At 33.4% G+C, this 16,921-nt stretch overlaps 1 protein-coding gene across 1 annotated transcript in view; it reads right to left on the bottom strand.

The window, feature by feature from the left end:
* The window catches only part of Mnat1 (MNAT1 component of CDK activating kinase), a 221,933-nt gene that overhangs the window by 172,011 nt on the left and 33,001 nt on the right, over positions 1 to 16,921 (bottom strand). The window contains exon 2 of the mRNA XM_076850400.2: positions 1,591 to 1,743. Coding sequence (XP_076706515.1) covers positions 1,591 to 1,743 — 153 coding nt within the window. The remainder of the gene's footprint in view (positions 1 to 1,590; positions 1,744 to 16,921) is intronic.

Genomic DNA, 16,921 nt, shown 5'->3' on the forward strand with positions numbered 1-16,921 from the left:
TGTACTGTGTAAAACACTGTTTTCTGGACACTAGGTTTTTAACTAGACCAAGAATGCTATTCTCCTTCCTGCACTCTTGCTGGAAATCAAACCCAGAGTCTCACATATGATAGGCAAGTACTCACTCTCTGAGCCATACACTCAGCTCAAGAAAGTTGTTCTTAAAATTCTTATGACTATAGAGAAGAAGCAGAATCAGGAGAGAGAGGTATAATATGTAAAATCCTCATAAGACTTCAAGGAAAGAAAAATTAGTAGTTAATAGGTTTGGGAAATGAACTTAAACAAGGTGTATCACTGGAAATTATGAAATAGTTTACTTGTTACAAATAGACTCACTAGTTTCCAGAAAATGAAAACTTAATTCAGGGACTCCTATTTTTTTCTTGACAGTTAAGAATGCTATATCAGCCAAGCACAGTGACCACTTGTAATCCCAGCTCAGATTAGAAGCTGGAGGCCAGCCACAGCAACTCAGCCAGGCCCTAAGCAACTTAGTGAGATACTGTCTCAAAATTAAAATAAAAGGGGCTATGGATGTAGCTCGGTGTCCTTGGGTTTCATCCCAATACAAAACAAAACAAAACAAAACAAAATGCTAAATCAGAAAAGCCTACAACTATTTTAACATATATAAAGAATTATAAAACTATAAGGAATTAACAATAAAAGATCAGAATCTAAGAGACTACCTCCTAGAAGCAATGTAAGTAATAAAGAAACAGCTAGGGAAACTGACAAAGTGTTATTGGTTAGAGGCCTACATAGATGTGACTTAAATACTGGTGACCTGGGTTGAAAAGTATACCACTGTGCTGAGCTTAGTGATAAAGTACATGCCTAGCATGCCCAAGGCCCTGAACACACATTTAAAAAAAAAAAAAAAAAAAAAAAAAAAAAAACTTTAAAACAATTATTTTAACTTCAAAATCAATCAAGTCCCCTTTATAAAAAGGCAGATAAAATAAAATTCAAATACCATAAAATACAAATATTAAAACCAATATTATATAACAAACACACATACATAACAAAATAAAACATAGCTAACATAGGTGTTTCTCTAATAGATTTCAAACCTCAATTTAAATGTTACCTCCTCAGTTCTTACTTATCACTGATAGCTATCAGTACTCAATCACTACTTTATAGCATTTTTCTCAATTTATAATTACATAATTATTCTGCCTATTTTATTTTCTATCTCTTGGTTATACTATGCAACTACATGGTAAGCCTCATGAGGACATGGTTCATAGGTAGATATTCATCATTTTGTACCTATTGCCTAACACACAAAACATACTGCATACAGTAGGTATTCTACAGTTATTAATTAAGGAATAAATGGCAAATGGATAAACTGTGAAGCTTTCAGTCAAGAGGCTCTTTAACAAAGGTTAGAATAATAACATTTCTCAGTTCTCTAAAAATATAATAAATTTTTGTAAAACAAGTACATAGATGAATTTATAGTTATTCATTTGCCAATCTGTTCACAATTACACCAAAAAATAATGATAATAATTAGACTTTAACAACTGCTAAAGTCTTCTTTGTTGGCTTAATCATTTTAACAATAATACTTACATCTTTAGCACTTTTTTTCTGATCTCAACTTCCTTGTCAACAGTGGGATCTTCAAAGAGCTGTACCCTGAAGTTGCTCTTCCGAAGTGGAGTGCCACACTCAGGACAGTTTCCAGCTCCTCTCACAAACAGTAAATCCACACAGCTTTCACACCTGTAAGGAAAGAAATAAAATGACATTTAAGACAATGTTCAAATCATCGGCAACAAGTTTGAATCATTTGCCTTTTAGAGGAATTAGGGAAACATGAAAACTCTTCATTGCTACTTAATGTTATCAAAAAAAAAACTTTTGGAAAATGACCATTTTCATTTGGAGCTTACTTTTCAGATACAGATATCCCAAGAGATACCAGTTGAGTTTTATAAATTAAAGAAATTTATAAATTAAAATAAGTTGAATAAAACGCTAAGAAGATTCAGAACAGCAATGTCAAGGAGAAGTCAATGAGCAAAGTAAGACTTTATGGTCACTTCTATCCCCAATTCAATAAAGGTTGAGCATCCCAATTCAAATATCTGAAATCTGAAACACACAAAATCCATAACATTTTGAGCACCAACATGATGCAAGAAGTGCAAAATTTCATACTGGAAAATTTTGTTTCATGCACAAAATTATTAAAAATCATGAATGATATTGCCTTCAGGCTATGTAAGATATATATGAAGTACCAATTTTGTGTTTAGACTTGTTTCTTATACCTAAAGTGACTTGTGATACATATGCAAATATTCCAGAATCAAAAAAAAAAAAAAAACATTTAAAATCCAAAACACTTTTGATTGGTTCCAAGCATGTCAGATAAGGGATACTCAACCTTATTCACTCTTAGACCTGGGCAAGAGAAGCCTCTACCAGGAGATGCTCCGTATATGACAAGCACTTATTTTTCCCATTTGCAGCCCTGTAATGAAATTTTATAAAAGTTCTGTTTACAAGAGAGAGGTGCAAACTGAATGAGGTCCCACAGGCCAGAGACAAAAGAACTTAGAGTCCCCTAGTATGTGTAAAAAGGAGAAAATCATCAGAGCTTCTGCCATGAGAAATCCTAGAAAGAGCATCTGTTTATAAAACTTTACTCAAAGTTGGACACCCTAAATCAACCAAAATTAATGCCTAGACAAATGATATTTCCAAGATACCTGCATCCCCTCTACCTTTTCTTCTTTCTTCTTCTTGAGAAATACAGTTTTTGAGCTGGAAAAGTCAGGAACTAGAAGTGAACCACTCTATAACCAAATTTCTGAAGAACTGGTAGGATCAGTTCAAATATTATTTTAGATGGGTCCAGGCATCACTGGATTACCCCTGCCCTAATCCAACAGACCCATGCTACCACTTAGGAGAGAAGGTTGGACACCAAGAGACAGCAGCTACTTTAGCCTTGAGTCTTGAGGGTATAGGCTAGCAGGAACTCAACATGTAGCAGGTGAACTTGGGCTGGGTCAAGATGTAGCTTAAATTATAACTTTTAAGTATTCATATATCTTGATAAGTATTCAAACACTGTATCCTCCAACTATAATCTTACCCAGTTACATGTGTTAGGACTCTTTTTATTTTTCATAAATAAAAATATATATATGATACACACACACATACACACACACACATATTTAGTTGTATATGGACACAATACTTTTATTTTGTTTATTTATTTTTATGTGGTGCTGAGGATCAAACCCAGTGCCTCACATGTGCAAGGCAAGTGCTCTACTGCTGAGCCCCAACCCTTGCCCTTTTTTTAAAAGCAATATTTGAAATTATTTGTGTTTTCTGTCTCCCCCACTAGGATATATTTCATGAAGGTATAACTTTTATCCTTAGTGCCTCATAGTAAGTATTAAATAAACTTTACTGAATAAAGAAATGAATATGTGACAGAGGAATAAAAAGGTTCTAATTAATAAGGGAAAAGGTGATTTCTTCTAAGTATGTATTTAACTTAACGGATAAGAGAAATCAGTGAAAGGGTAAAGTAAGAATTTTTAAGGATATTAGCAAAATACCAACATTAACCTCAGCATATCTCCATCTTAATAGTGTCATCTAAAAATAGGAGAAAATAATTTCAGAGATCATAGCTTTCATTACCAAGATAAAAACAAAATCAGAAACAGAAAAGCCACCCTAAATTTAGAACACATAGGAGTCAACACTTCATTATTCCCTGTAGTTAGAAGAAATTAAACCCAAATTCAGAAGTTGAAAACAGGCATATTTTATAACTATATTAATTAAAGATCTTTATAAGCAGGGAGCCATGTGAAATATTCAAAAGTAACTGAACCACAAAAAAAGTTTCATATTTCAAGGTTTTGGAGTCTAGATGTAGTTAATAGTTTATTTATTTAGAATATATGTAGAATACTTTAATACTTCTAAAAGTAATATTGTATATTAAACATAATACATTACTTGCTTTCAAAATTAGGTATACATTTCCACTTTTTAAAAATCTGTCGTAAACCAAGCATAGTGATACTCCCAGCTGTTTCTGAAGCTGATGCAGGAGAATGGCCAAGTTTGAGGCCAGCCTGGGCAACTTAACAAGACCCTCAAACTAAAAAATAAAATGGGCTGGGGGTGTAAGAGCTCAGTGGTAGAGTACTTGTCTAGCATGTGTAAAGCTGTGAGTTTATTCCCTACCTCAATAAAAATAAAAATAAAAATCTATTTTGCCCGGCTTTGTGGTGCAGGCTATAATCCCAGCAGCTCAGGAGGCTGAGGCAGGATGATGGTGTGAGTTCAAAAACAGTCTCAGCAATTTAACAAGGTCTGAAGCAACTTATGAGACCTGGTCTCCGAATAAAATATTAAAAGGGCTGGGGATGTGGTTCAGTGGTTAAGTGACTCTGAGTTCAATCCCTAGTACCTAAAGAAAAAAAAATAATAATCTGCCTTAAGTCAATGTAATGTAAACAAAATTGTGGGTTGGATGGTTCAGTTGTTAAAAGTGTGTGCTTATCAATGGATTCAATTCCCACCACTCCAAAAAGAAAAAAAAAAAAATCAGAAAGGGAAATATGTTGTATAGGAAAATAAACTAAAAAATCTTTAGGAACTAAAGGTGTAGCTCAACGGTAGAGTGGGTGCTTAGCAGATGGGTTCAAATCCAGGGCCTCCGGCAAATTGAGTACAAATTCTATCACTGAGCCCTAGTCCCTCCCTTTCTGATTTTAACTGGATATTTTCTGATTTTAACTGAATATTTAAACGGTTATTTTTAAAGTTCAAACAATATAAAATTATACAGAGAAAAAAGTTCAAATTTATTTTGTTCTATATCTCACTTCTAACAGAAAACAAACTACTGCTAATTTTAGTGTTTATGTTGCCACATTTTTTTCTACATATTTATAAGTTATACACATGAAAACTAGTCATATGAAAAAAGTAAGAAGTTGATAGTTGCTAGTTCATTTTATCTGACAATAGTTTTCCTTCCTCCCAGAGTACTAGGAATTTTGTCAAACTGAATCTTGTGTTTTACAAAACACATAAAAATTTGCAAAAAAAAAAAAAAAAAAAAAGTGTAAATCATCAGTCATTATCCATTCCAAGAACATTTTTATGGGTTTATTTGTTTTTAAAAGCCAGAATGATTACCTTCCCTTTTTCTGACTTATTTTATCAAAATATTTAATTGCTTATATTCCCTTAAGACATTTAATCATTTTGTTTGCCATAATTTTGAAAAACAACTACATTCTTTGCAGAATTTAAACAGTTATTAAGATAGATTGACTTAGAAAAAGACGAATAATTTGTTACAAATACTATACTTAAGGCTTTCGGTGAAGTAACATATATAAAACTAATATACTTGGCTTTGTAGGGAATGTAAAGTGAATAACACTAACTTCATGCATAAGGGCTCATATATTGTAGTGGAAATAGAAAAGAAAATGACCCTATAATCTCTTAGGCAACAGGCAACGGCTCAACAAATTATATCTACTGTACTTTCCTGGCCAGTGAATGTTAATACATCATACTCAAATGCTCTAAGCCAAGGAAAGTTTTTGAACTATGTAGACTCTACTGTTTCATACCCACACTTTCTGCCACAGAGGAATAGCTAAAAAGGGCATGTGGGGTCACAATGCTGGATGCTAAGTTGCATATTTGATAAAGGCTCAATGCCCCATCAAGGAAGGAAAGTAAAAATTCAAGAAACTACAAGAAACAAAGAAAACTAACAATTGAATGAATGGTAAAGGAACATTCTATGGCTATCAGGGGCATTCTGGACCTTGGAGACTTGACAGAGAACAAGCTGCTACTAAATCAAACAGGAATGCATCTCTATAGGGACTATTACTATGAGTCTACCTCAGAAAAAGAAAGGCAAATTGAATTAATACTGATTTTCAGAAAAATAAGGCATTTCTTTGGGTCAAAGGAATTAAATATATATTTACATAAGTAGGTCAAAGAACAATGTCTACAATGATCTGAAAAGGCTATTAAAATGTTTCTCCATTTTCCAACTACATACTATACATTTCAACCACAACAACATGTAACAACAGAATCACCACAATAGCAGTTATGAGAATCAGCTGTCTTCTCTTAAGCCAAATATTAAGAGATTTGCAAAAATGTAAAACATGCTACTCATCTCATAATTTTTTTGTTTTGAAAATAATCTCACAAAAATATTTTAAATTTTCATTATAGCTATTATTCTAGTCCTTCCCATTTCTTAATTCACTTGTCTTTTTCTCTTGATTAGAAATGTTAACATGTGACAGTTTTATAATTTTTAATAAAAATCTTCAAATTTTCTCAATTTCAACTTCCAATATAACAAAGATTAACAGATTAAAAAAATCAAAGTTCTCTAAAAGCTCTTAGTGAGTTTCAATTTTTTTAAGATTATAAACACACTAAAGGGGCTACTGATGTACACTGTTTGCCTACCATGTATAAGGCTCTGGGTTCAAACTCCAACACCACAGAAAAAAGTAAAAAGTTAAAAAAAAAAAAAAAAACTGAGACCAAAATGTTGGAGAACCACCACATTTTGGGATTACATTAAAGAAGGCAATCATAATTTAAGAGATCTCCAAACTACCCAAACCATCAAGATTCTCTTATTTATTAGTATTAAATAACATTTTAAATTTTTTGCACAGTATTATTCTACTTCTCTTTGTATGTTTTATTTTGCTATCCTACCTATTTCTATTGACAGAAATATTAGAGGTCTGTTCAAAGTATCACTTTTAAGAAATTTGGATTTCAAAGTTCTGCTATTTTTTGTTTATCAGTCATTTCCTTTATCCAATTTTCTTAGTTATATTTTGTTTTTACTTCTCAGTTTAATACTTTTTGCAAGGAATGGGGAAGCAGAGCTAGAACTGAACCCAGGGCCTCATGAATGCTAGTCAAGCATTGTACCACTACATCCCCAGCCCCAGTTTAACACTCTTTAATTATTTTGTTCTTCATAACCACAATGAAGTTTGTACTTTTCTATTACTTAAAGAATTCATAAAAAATACAATTCATTTTTTTAAAAAACTATTTTTTCTAGGTCAATAGCTATCAAGCATCCAAACAGATGACTGTTTAAATAGAATAAAATATAAAAACTAGTCAAAGGCTGGGGTTGTGGCTCAGTGGTAGAGTGCTCGCCTAGCACGTGGGGGACCCTGGGTTCAATCCTCAGCACCACATAAAAATAAATAAGTGAAATAAAGGTATTTAAAAAAAAACTAGTCAAGCTACTATTTCAATCAATTAGTTGCTCAAATATATAATCTAAACCACTACCTGGCTAGTTGGGTACCCTCAGTACTGTGCCAGGTACTTTGTCAAATGCATAGTCATATATTAGTTGGGACCTCAAATGTTGAATGAGTGCAAGAATGTACATTCTAGTAAACCAACAGTCAATAATAGCAAAACAATAGACTGAAATTGTAGAAATGTGCCATTACAAAAAAAAAAATTATGAACTACAATGGTAGACTGTGAGAGTACACTATCATTCTCCCTGCCTCAACAAAAACATCCACCCAGAGAATAAAAGATCCACCCAGAGAAAGTAGGACTGTTAAGGCAAAAACTGCATTTATTTTATGACAGGCAATGTTTAACCTGAAATAGTCCTAAAAATTTAATGTTCTCATTTTTGTTTCTAGAAAGAAAATTATATTAATGTTTGTTCCACATTTACTATAACATTTTCAATTAATCATCTTAAAAGCCCAGCAGACACTAAGGGAAAAAATCAATTTAAGATAACAGAAATCTGTCTTCAGATTGTTTCAAAATAAGTCATTTCAAATTTGTAAAATTTTAAATTTTGCTGAATGACAGGGACAATTTTTTTTTCGGGGGGCAGGGGTACCCAATGAGGTATTACATCCCCAGCCCTTTTATTTTTTATTTTAAAACAAGGTCTCACTAAGAGACTAGCCTCAATCTTGCAATTCTCCTGCCTCAGCCTCTTCAGTTGCTGGAATTTCAGGCATGTGCTACCATATCCAATGGAACAATTGCACTTAGTAGTAAAATTAAAATGGGAATGTTTTCCACATTATAAAGAGGGAAAATTCAAACCTCTTATCAATGGTCACTCAATAATCAACTAAATGAGTTACTACCACAAAAGAACTAAAACCAGTAGCTTACACAGCAAATGTTCAAAAAATAGTAGCTATATCTGCACATTTATCCACTCCTTTCCACCTGGCCAAGAATTCTTAAATTGTCTAGAGGGTCACTGAGAATATTTTCTGCATTTCAATTAAATGTCCAGCAACTTCCAATATCCTAAATTCTGATATTTATACAAAATTACTGCATTTTTCCCCAGTTTCATTGATATCAAGGGTATACTGTAAAACAAAGTGTTTCTCAAAAACGACTGAACAATTACTTCTAGGGGGAAAAAAACTTTTTTTTTTTTTTTTTTTAATTTCAAGTGCCAAGCATTACTTCTGACAGAAGTTCTTATAGAAAAGATTTACAAAAAATACATGAATATAGGAGGATAAATTGACTAACTCCATTAATAAAAACCAATCCAAGCTGCACACAGTTACACACTTATAATCCCAGCAACTTGGGAAGCTGAGGCAGGAAGATTGAAAGTTCAAAGCGAGCCTCAGCAACTTAGCCAGGCCCTGACCCATGTCTCAAAATAAAAAATAAACAGTACTGGGGATGTTGCTCAGTGGTTAAGCATCCCTAGTTTTAATCGCCAGTACCAAAAACCAAAACAAAACAGCTTCCTGACTTGGATAATTATTTGAATAGATGTAGTCAACAAATAAATAAATAAGTGTGTGTGTGTGTGTGTGTGTGTGTGTGTGTGTGTGTGTATGTATAAAATTAGACTAGGACCAAGGTTGCAAATGTCTAGGTAGTTAGATATCAGTAAGCACATCACTAATAGCTAGCTGGGTTTATATCATCAAAACTGTGTGTGTGTGTGTGTGTGTGTGTGTGTGTGTGTGTGTGTGTGTTTTGGCTGGGGAAGAAACCAGGATACCACCACCAGCCCATATTATCAAAATTTTGAAGAAACATCTGATTCTGCCAAAAACACACCATACCTACACAAAGTCATTGGTTCCCTTCAAGAATTTAGAATAAAATAACTACTGCTTCAGACCTGCTTACTGGCATCTTGAAATTCCAGAGACAATACAGAGATTTACCAATGGCTTTGAAAAAGGAAAGGAAGTAGAAACAAAATATTTGAATATACGTTTCTCAAAAAAATACACAAATATCCAAAAAGTACATGATATGATATTCAATATCATTAGCCATTAGAAAAATGCAAATTTAAACAACACTGTGATGTCATTTCACACCCACTAGAATAAAAAAAAAAGTCAAACTCGATGGCATAAACCTATAATACCAGTGACTTGGGAAGCTAAGGCAAAAAAGATCACAAATTCAAGGTCAGCCTCAGCAATTCAGCAAGACCCTGCCTCAAAATAAAAACTAAAATACAAAAAAATATCTGGAGGTGTAGCACAGTAAAAAAGTAACCCTGGGTTCCACGTACACACACACACACACACACACACACACAGAGAGAGAGAGAGAGAGAGAGAAACATATGTTGGCAAGAAAATGAAGAAATCAAAACCCCCAAACATTGCTGGTAGAAATGTAGAATGATTCTGTTGCTATGGAAATTCGTGGTTCCTCAAGAAGTTTGGGGGTTCCTCATGATCAAGCAATTCTCCTCCTAAGTATATACCCAAATGATGTAAAAACAGAAATTCAAACAAGTATGTGTACAAGCATGTTCACAGCAGCAATATTCACAATAGCCAAAAGGAACAAGGAATCCTAATGTCTACCAACAGACACATGGACACATAAATTATGATATATACATACAACTGAATTGTTACACTATTAAAATCATATGCCAAGTACAAAAAGTCAGACACAAAAGATCACATATTATGATTCCATTTCATTTTTGTGAAATACACAAAAATAATGAAATCCATAGAAATGGAAGCCAGATATGGCTACCAGGAGCTGAAGGGAGGAGGGAGTGGGGAATAACTGTTTAATGGACATGGGGTTTCCTTTTGTTATGCTAAAAATGTTTTGGAACTAGAGAGCACTGGTGTTTGCATAACACTATAAATGTAAAAATGCCACTGAATTATATTTTTTAAATGATTAATTTTATGTAATACAAACTTCACTCTAACTTTTTTTTATTAGTTGCTCAAGACAATACAATGATCTTGATATATCATACATTTGATTCAAATAGGGTATGAATTCTCATTTTTCCACGTGTACAGATTGTGGGATCACATTGGTTATACATCCATGTATATACACAGCAATCCTAGTGTCAGTTTATTCTGCTGCCCTCCCTATCTCCCCCCTTCCCTCCCCTCCCCTCCCATCACTATTCTCTACCCATTCTACTGTGACAGTTATCTCTTCTCTTTCTTTTTTTTCTTCCCTTCCCCCTCACACCATCGTATATGTATTTTGTGAACCCATGAGGGTCTCCTTCCATCTTCCGAGCAATTCCCCTTCTCCCTCCCTTTCCCTCCCTCCTCTTTTCCTTGTTTCATGATAATCTTCTTCTCATGCTCTCCCTTCCTACTCTGTTTTGAGTCACCTCCCTTATATCAGAGAAGACATTCGGCATTTGTTTTTTAGGGATTGGCTAACTTCGCTTAGCATAATTTGCTCTAGTGCCATCCATTTCCCTGCAAATGCCATGATTTTGTTATTTTTTAATGCTGAGTTGTTAGAGTCTGTAAACAAGTCAGGATGGCGCCTGGCATTTTGCCAGAGAAATGTTAAGAGTCTGTAAACAAGTCTGGATGGCACCTGGCAAAATGCCAGAGGGAGTGGTTTATGAAGTAACGCGAGCAAGCCATTAAGTGTGGAGATTCCTTATTGGTTGACTGCTGTTATCTAGTTTATGCTAATTAAGATAAGCTGTGTGGAATGTATAAATATCCCTCCGGTCCTACAATAAACGGCTTCCACTCCTGCTGTATCAATCTACACAAGTTGTTCGTCACCCCCCACCCCCCGTTATTTTGCTGCAGCCGGACTGCGGCACTGAGTAATATTCCATTGTGTATAAATGTTCACTCTTTAACTTTAAAGTGAGACATGGTGTACACACCTGTAGTTCCAACTTATTCCAGAAGCTGGAAACTGGGCAATAAAATGAGACCCCTATATCAAAAAAAAGAAAATTCAGCAAAATTATTCATAGTGAAAAATCAAGTTTTACATATTCATTTACAATTCTGAACAAAAAATAATAATAATGAATATCCTAGATTCTTACTCTAACATCAGCTTGCTACCGAGGATATCTTTTGGTTGCCTCCCAAGCATCCAGGCAACCTTTCCCCTGATACACTAATTAAATTATAAATTTCCCAGTCATGTAATTTGATAGATTGATCCTACTACCAAATCAAGAAGTGGGCAATAACTAGCCTAAGCCATTTTCAGAGATAAGCAAGCAATCTAACGTGCACCATACACAGAGATATTTGCTGAATCCATGTGAAAATAAATAAATAAAGCTTCCTTTTATCTTCTTTAAGTCTACAAGAGAAAACGTCTATTCTGTTTATCTGAAAGCATCTCCTGTACAACAAACCTACAAAGATTGCACTGGGGGGAAGGGGAACATATACAGAAAGAAAAGAACCAATGGCAACATTACAGAGCTATAGACCAAGCCATACCTGAAGATCATCTTATCTATGGCTATATTTTTCAGTAGTAAGTCAACAGATTTAACCCATCCCTTTTTCATATTTTACTTAGAGACAGGGTCTCTCTGAGTTGCTTACGGCCTCACTAAGTTGCTGAGGCTTGCTTTGAACTCTCAATCCTCCTGCCTCAGCCTCCCCAGCCACTGGAATTGTAGGTGTGTGTCTCCGCACAGCTAACAGATTCTTTAAGATAAACCTGGAGCCATGGGTATAGCAAGTACCAGCATGTGCAAGGTCCAAGATTCTATCAACAACACCAACCAAAAAAAAAAAAAAAATGTTAAATGTTTTTTCTCTGATTGTTTATTTTGGGGAGAACAGGGGTTGATCAGGAGCACTCTACCACTGAGCCACATTCCCAGTCCTTTTTGTATTTTACTTAGAGACAGGGTCTCACTGAGTTGCTTAGTGCCTCACTGTTGCTGAAGCTGGCTCTGAACTTTAGATCCTCCTGCCTCAGTCTCTGAGCCGCTGGAATTACAAGAGTGTGCCCTGCTGATGTTTAATGTTTTTAAAGATAGTTTGAGCTGAGTTTCCTATTATTTGCAAATGAAAGAATCCAAAAAAATATACCATCTATATTACCTTAAAAAAAAAAAAACCTGCAATCATAATCCCTGAATTCACTCTTGAAAAAATGTCATTCAAATGAAGAGTATGTGAAAGCACTATGAAAAGCTACGTAGATGTACTAAAATCATGCTATTAAAGATTTTATTCTATAGTGCATTTAAGTCATAGATTCAGCATTTTCCATATAAAAGTCTTCTTTTATTATTATCATTTTTTTTAATGTACCAGAGTACGAACCAGGTGTGTGTTACTGCTTAGCTATATCTCCAGCCCTTATTTTGAGACAGGCATCTGGCTAAATTACCCAAACTGGCCTTGAATCTGCAATCCTTCTGCCTCAGCCTGCCAAGTGACTGAGATAATGGCATATATAACCATTCCTAGCCAAAGGTTAGTCTTTTTACTAAATAAAAATTTTTTGTTCTATACTAAATTTCTTTGAAATAATAATTCTTAATTAGTGATCACATAAGTTGGTTTTCTTATTAAAGATGTAAGGACATGTATAGATACAATTAGACTATTGGTAATCAGAAAACCTAGATTTCTACCCCATTTCTGTCCCTCACCATATAGAAGTATGTTGAGGAAGTCAAATTATAACTTATAAAATATCTAATGTTTCTCCGAAATTTAATAATTCTAGATAGTATAGATAATGTATATACACACATATAACCTACAATGTGCTTCCTTTTTTATTTCAACTCTAGGAATTCAATATTTTTTTAATTCTAATATTACATAAGGATCTACAATTGCTGATTTTATTTAAAATATGCAAATTAAATGCCTTCCCTTCAGAAAAGTTGAATTTCCCATTGGATATTTAAAACATTTTACTTATACACAATTATTTTGTTATGCTATCACTACTTAAAGGCTATAATCACCAAATCATCTATAATTTATTTTTCCTTACTGCAAATAATATCAGGTCCAAAGGTCAAATGACTAAAGTTAATCTGCAAATAATCTATTCTCTTTGGAAGTTAAATATGCTAACCAATCAACCAGAAAATTTAGTCAAACTTGATTTATTCCTTTGGTATGAAATTTGTTTTGATAATGATCACTCTCATTATTTAAACAAAGGCTTTCCTAAAGAAAATCATAGGCTAAAAGTACTAAATAGGTTTTTACTTCTTTCGTCTTAGCATACAGTCTGATGGATTTCCATAAATTATACATGAATCATTATTAAATAAAACTAGTAGTTTACTATCACCCCATCTTCTATTAATTTATTTAATGATATATAAAAATATTAAAAATCATGCTTATTAATGGAATACCATGTTTTGAAACATGTTTACATTGTGCAATAAAGTGTATCCTACCTATCTCCTCACTTATCATTTACTTATGGAGAAAATACCCAAAATCCTTTTTTCTAGTTTTTTGAGATACACAGTATACAATTTGTATCTAGTCACCCTACTATACAATATCACAACAGAACTCCTTACTCCTATCAAACTGCAAATTAGTACCCATAGATCAACTTTTCCTCACCCCGTGCCCCACTTTCCCCAGTCTCCATTCTACACTCAACTTCTATGAGACCAACTTTTTACACTACAAACATGAATGAGATAATGGAGTACTTGTCCTTTTGTGTCTGACTTACTTCATCACACTTTTTTTTTTTTTTTCATAATCTGAAGTAACTACACTTGGCATTACTACTTTGGATGATAACAGGCATTAAGTCTATAAACAAAGGTATAAAAATCTACTCCCTTATAGTCCACAACATATACCACTGTCACATGAGGTAATACACCAGATATGGTAATTTTGTGAAGTGTTTTTTGGATGAAACATTTCATTATAAAAGTTTACAAAATAGTCTGATTTTAAAAGTTAACATTTTACTTTAAAATGTTCTTAAACATAAAAACTTTAAATAAATAAAACATTGTTTCAGAGGAGCTCAACAAATTACATACATTGATTTTTTTCTGAATGGGAATAAATACATTTTCTTTCAATATAACTAATGTTTAGTTTAGTTTTATATATCACCTATAATTACAAACTATTATATATGAAAAAGACTTCTCTTCAATACTTTAATTCTATCAAGAATAGCATAACATACATTATGCTACATATAATATAAAAGGATCTGTGATAGATGGCATTGGCAATACAAAGATAAATAAGACCTCTTCAAAAGTTTACATAATGCAATAATTTTTTCCCAGTGCAAATATGTTATTTTTAGCATTTTAAAAACACTGATACAATGTCTTTAAAAACATTTAAAACAATATATGCACACAAACACATTTATGTAAACACAGATACATGCAGGATACATAGAGGAGGCGTGATTCCTCTAGAAGAAAATATGAGTATTTTCTTTCTCAAAGGAGAAAAGACACTTTTGCTAAGAACTTCATTGCTTAAAGAAATTTTTCTCGCCTAGACAACATAACAAGACTCTGTGTTTTAAAGAAAGAAAAAAAAATATCTGTGACTGGGGATATCAAGCAGTGGTAGTGTGTGTTCTGAGTATGAGTTCAATCCCTAGCACCAAAAAATAAAATAAAATAAAGGCTTGAGTTACGTATTATTTTCCCTTTTTTAGAGGTGGCAAAACAAAATGACCAGTCCAAAGTCATAATTTTAAGTGCAGGCCAGAAATCTGTCACCTAATTTCTAGGCATCTTAGTACCATATGAATAGAATGATACAAATCTAGCCAAACCCCAGTTTCAGAACCAGAAAATCTTGCATTATTATTCAATGTGTGGTGCTAGACTATCCAAACCATCAGGTAATTACTTAAATTCAGAATGCTTAAATTCATCTGACAGTGAATTAATGAATTATAACATTTATGTCACTCTATGTCAAGTCTAAGTATCAGACCAAATTCAACTATCATTACCTATAAACATCTTCTGGGCACTTATTACATATAGTGAATCTGCCTTTAAAAAGCATAAAATATGAAGGTATACTACAAAGAAATATACTTTGATCTCTTTAAGAGGTGTATTATAAAGTTAGGAAAATAGAACACCCATAAAAAGTACAAAAGAATAAGGTTGTATCTCCTAAGTGTCAAAACAGTAGTAGATTCACTCCTTGACCAATTAATTATTTATTGAGCAATGAAAGGAAATAGAGCATAATGGTTAGGGTCACATGACTCTAGAGTCAGTATGCCTCTTTTTCTTCATTTGTTAATAAGCCTGCAACCCTAGATAAGTTATTACCCTCTCTGTATCTGTTTCTTTGTGGAAAATAAAAATAAATTGCATGGTTGGGAGGGACCATACCTCATAAAAGGAATTTATATCAGTTAATATGGGTAAAATGTTTGCAAATGCACCAGGAACATAGGATGCTCTCAATAAACATTGCATTAGCTATTACTACTACTTAATGCAATGATAGCTAAGAAGACCTAAGGTTCAGACCTGCAAGTATTAAGGATCACACCTGTGAAGACTCAGGAAAAACACTGATTTGAGCTCAGTCTCAAAGAATTTGAAGGCTCTGAAGTACAAAAAGCTGATATTCCAGGCAGAAACCACAACAACAACAAAAAAAAAGTATTAATACAATGTATACACAGAATAATGATAGACTATTTTGACTAAAAAAAAAAGAAAGAGAGTTCATATAAAGTAATCTTTCTTACCCTTTTCCAACAAAACAATTTTTTGTTTGTTTGTTTTGAACTGAGGATTGAACCCAAGGGTGCTTTACCATTAAGCTTCATCCCCTGACCTTTCTATTTTTCTTAATATTTTTTAGTCATAGGTGGACACAATACCTTTATTTTATTTGTTTATTTATATGTGGTGCTGAGGATTGAACCCAGGGCCTCACACGTGGGAGCTAAGTGCTCTACCACTGAGCCACAATCCCAGTCCCTCCTTTCTATTTTTTATTGACACGGGGTCTTGCTAACTTGCTGAGGCTGACTTCTGCCTCAGCCTCCTGAGTTGCTGGGATTACAGGCATGAGCCACACCTGGCTTAATAAAATATTTTCAACCTGCAGAGAAGGAGGACTGAAAACATATTCTCAAATGGTTCCCCATAAGGTCAACATTTCTTCAAACTATCATATTTCATTTTTTAAAAATTTTAATAAAAGTTCCAGCTCCATAATATAGTCCTATTTATATTGAAGAATCCTCAAATAATTATCAGTTATTCAATCTCTCAATTTTTTTCATACTGTTAAGGTAAAACTGATAGTCCAAAAAGATGTCTACAGATTTAAGTAGCACCGACACAGCAGCACAAGTCAAGGAATAAATATACTACTATTAAAGAAGCATGAAGGATTAAAAAAAAAAAACAACTATGCATATGAGGGAATTTGACAAAGGAAAAAAATTACAAATCATTGTAGAAAGTAATACTATTCATTAAATGCTTGAGATACCATTAGTTTTCTAGATGAGGGGGAAAACCAGATACTTATCTTTTACACTACAGACAAAAAGAAATTTCATATGAACAAATGACCTACAG

Source organism: Callospermophilus lateralis, chromosome 3 (assembly GCF_048772815.1).
Source record: "Callospermophilus lateralis isolate mCalLat2 chromosome 3, mCalLat2.hap1, whole genome shotgun sequence".
NCBI classification, from domain to species: Eukaryota; Metazoa; Chordata; class Mammalia; order Rodentia; family Sciuridae; genus Callospermophilus; species Callospermophilus lateralis.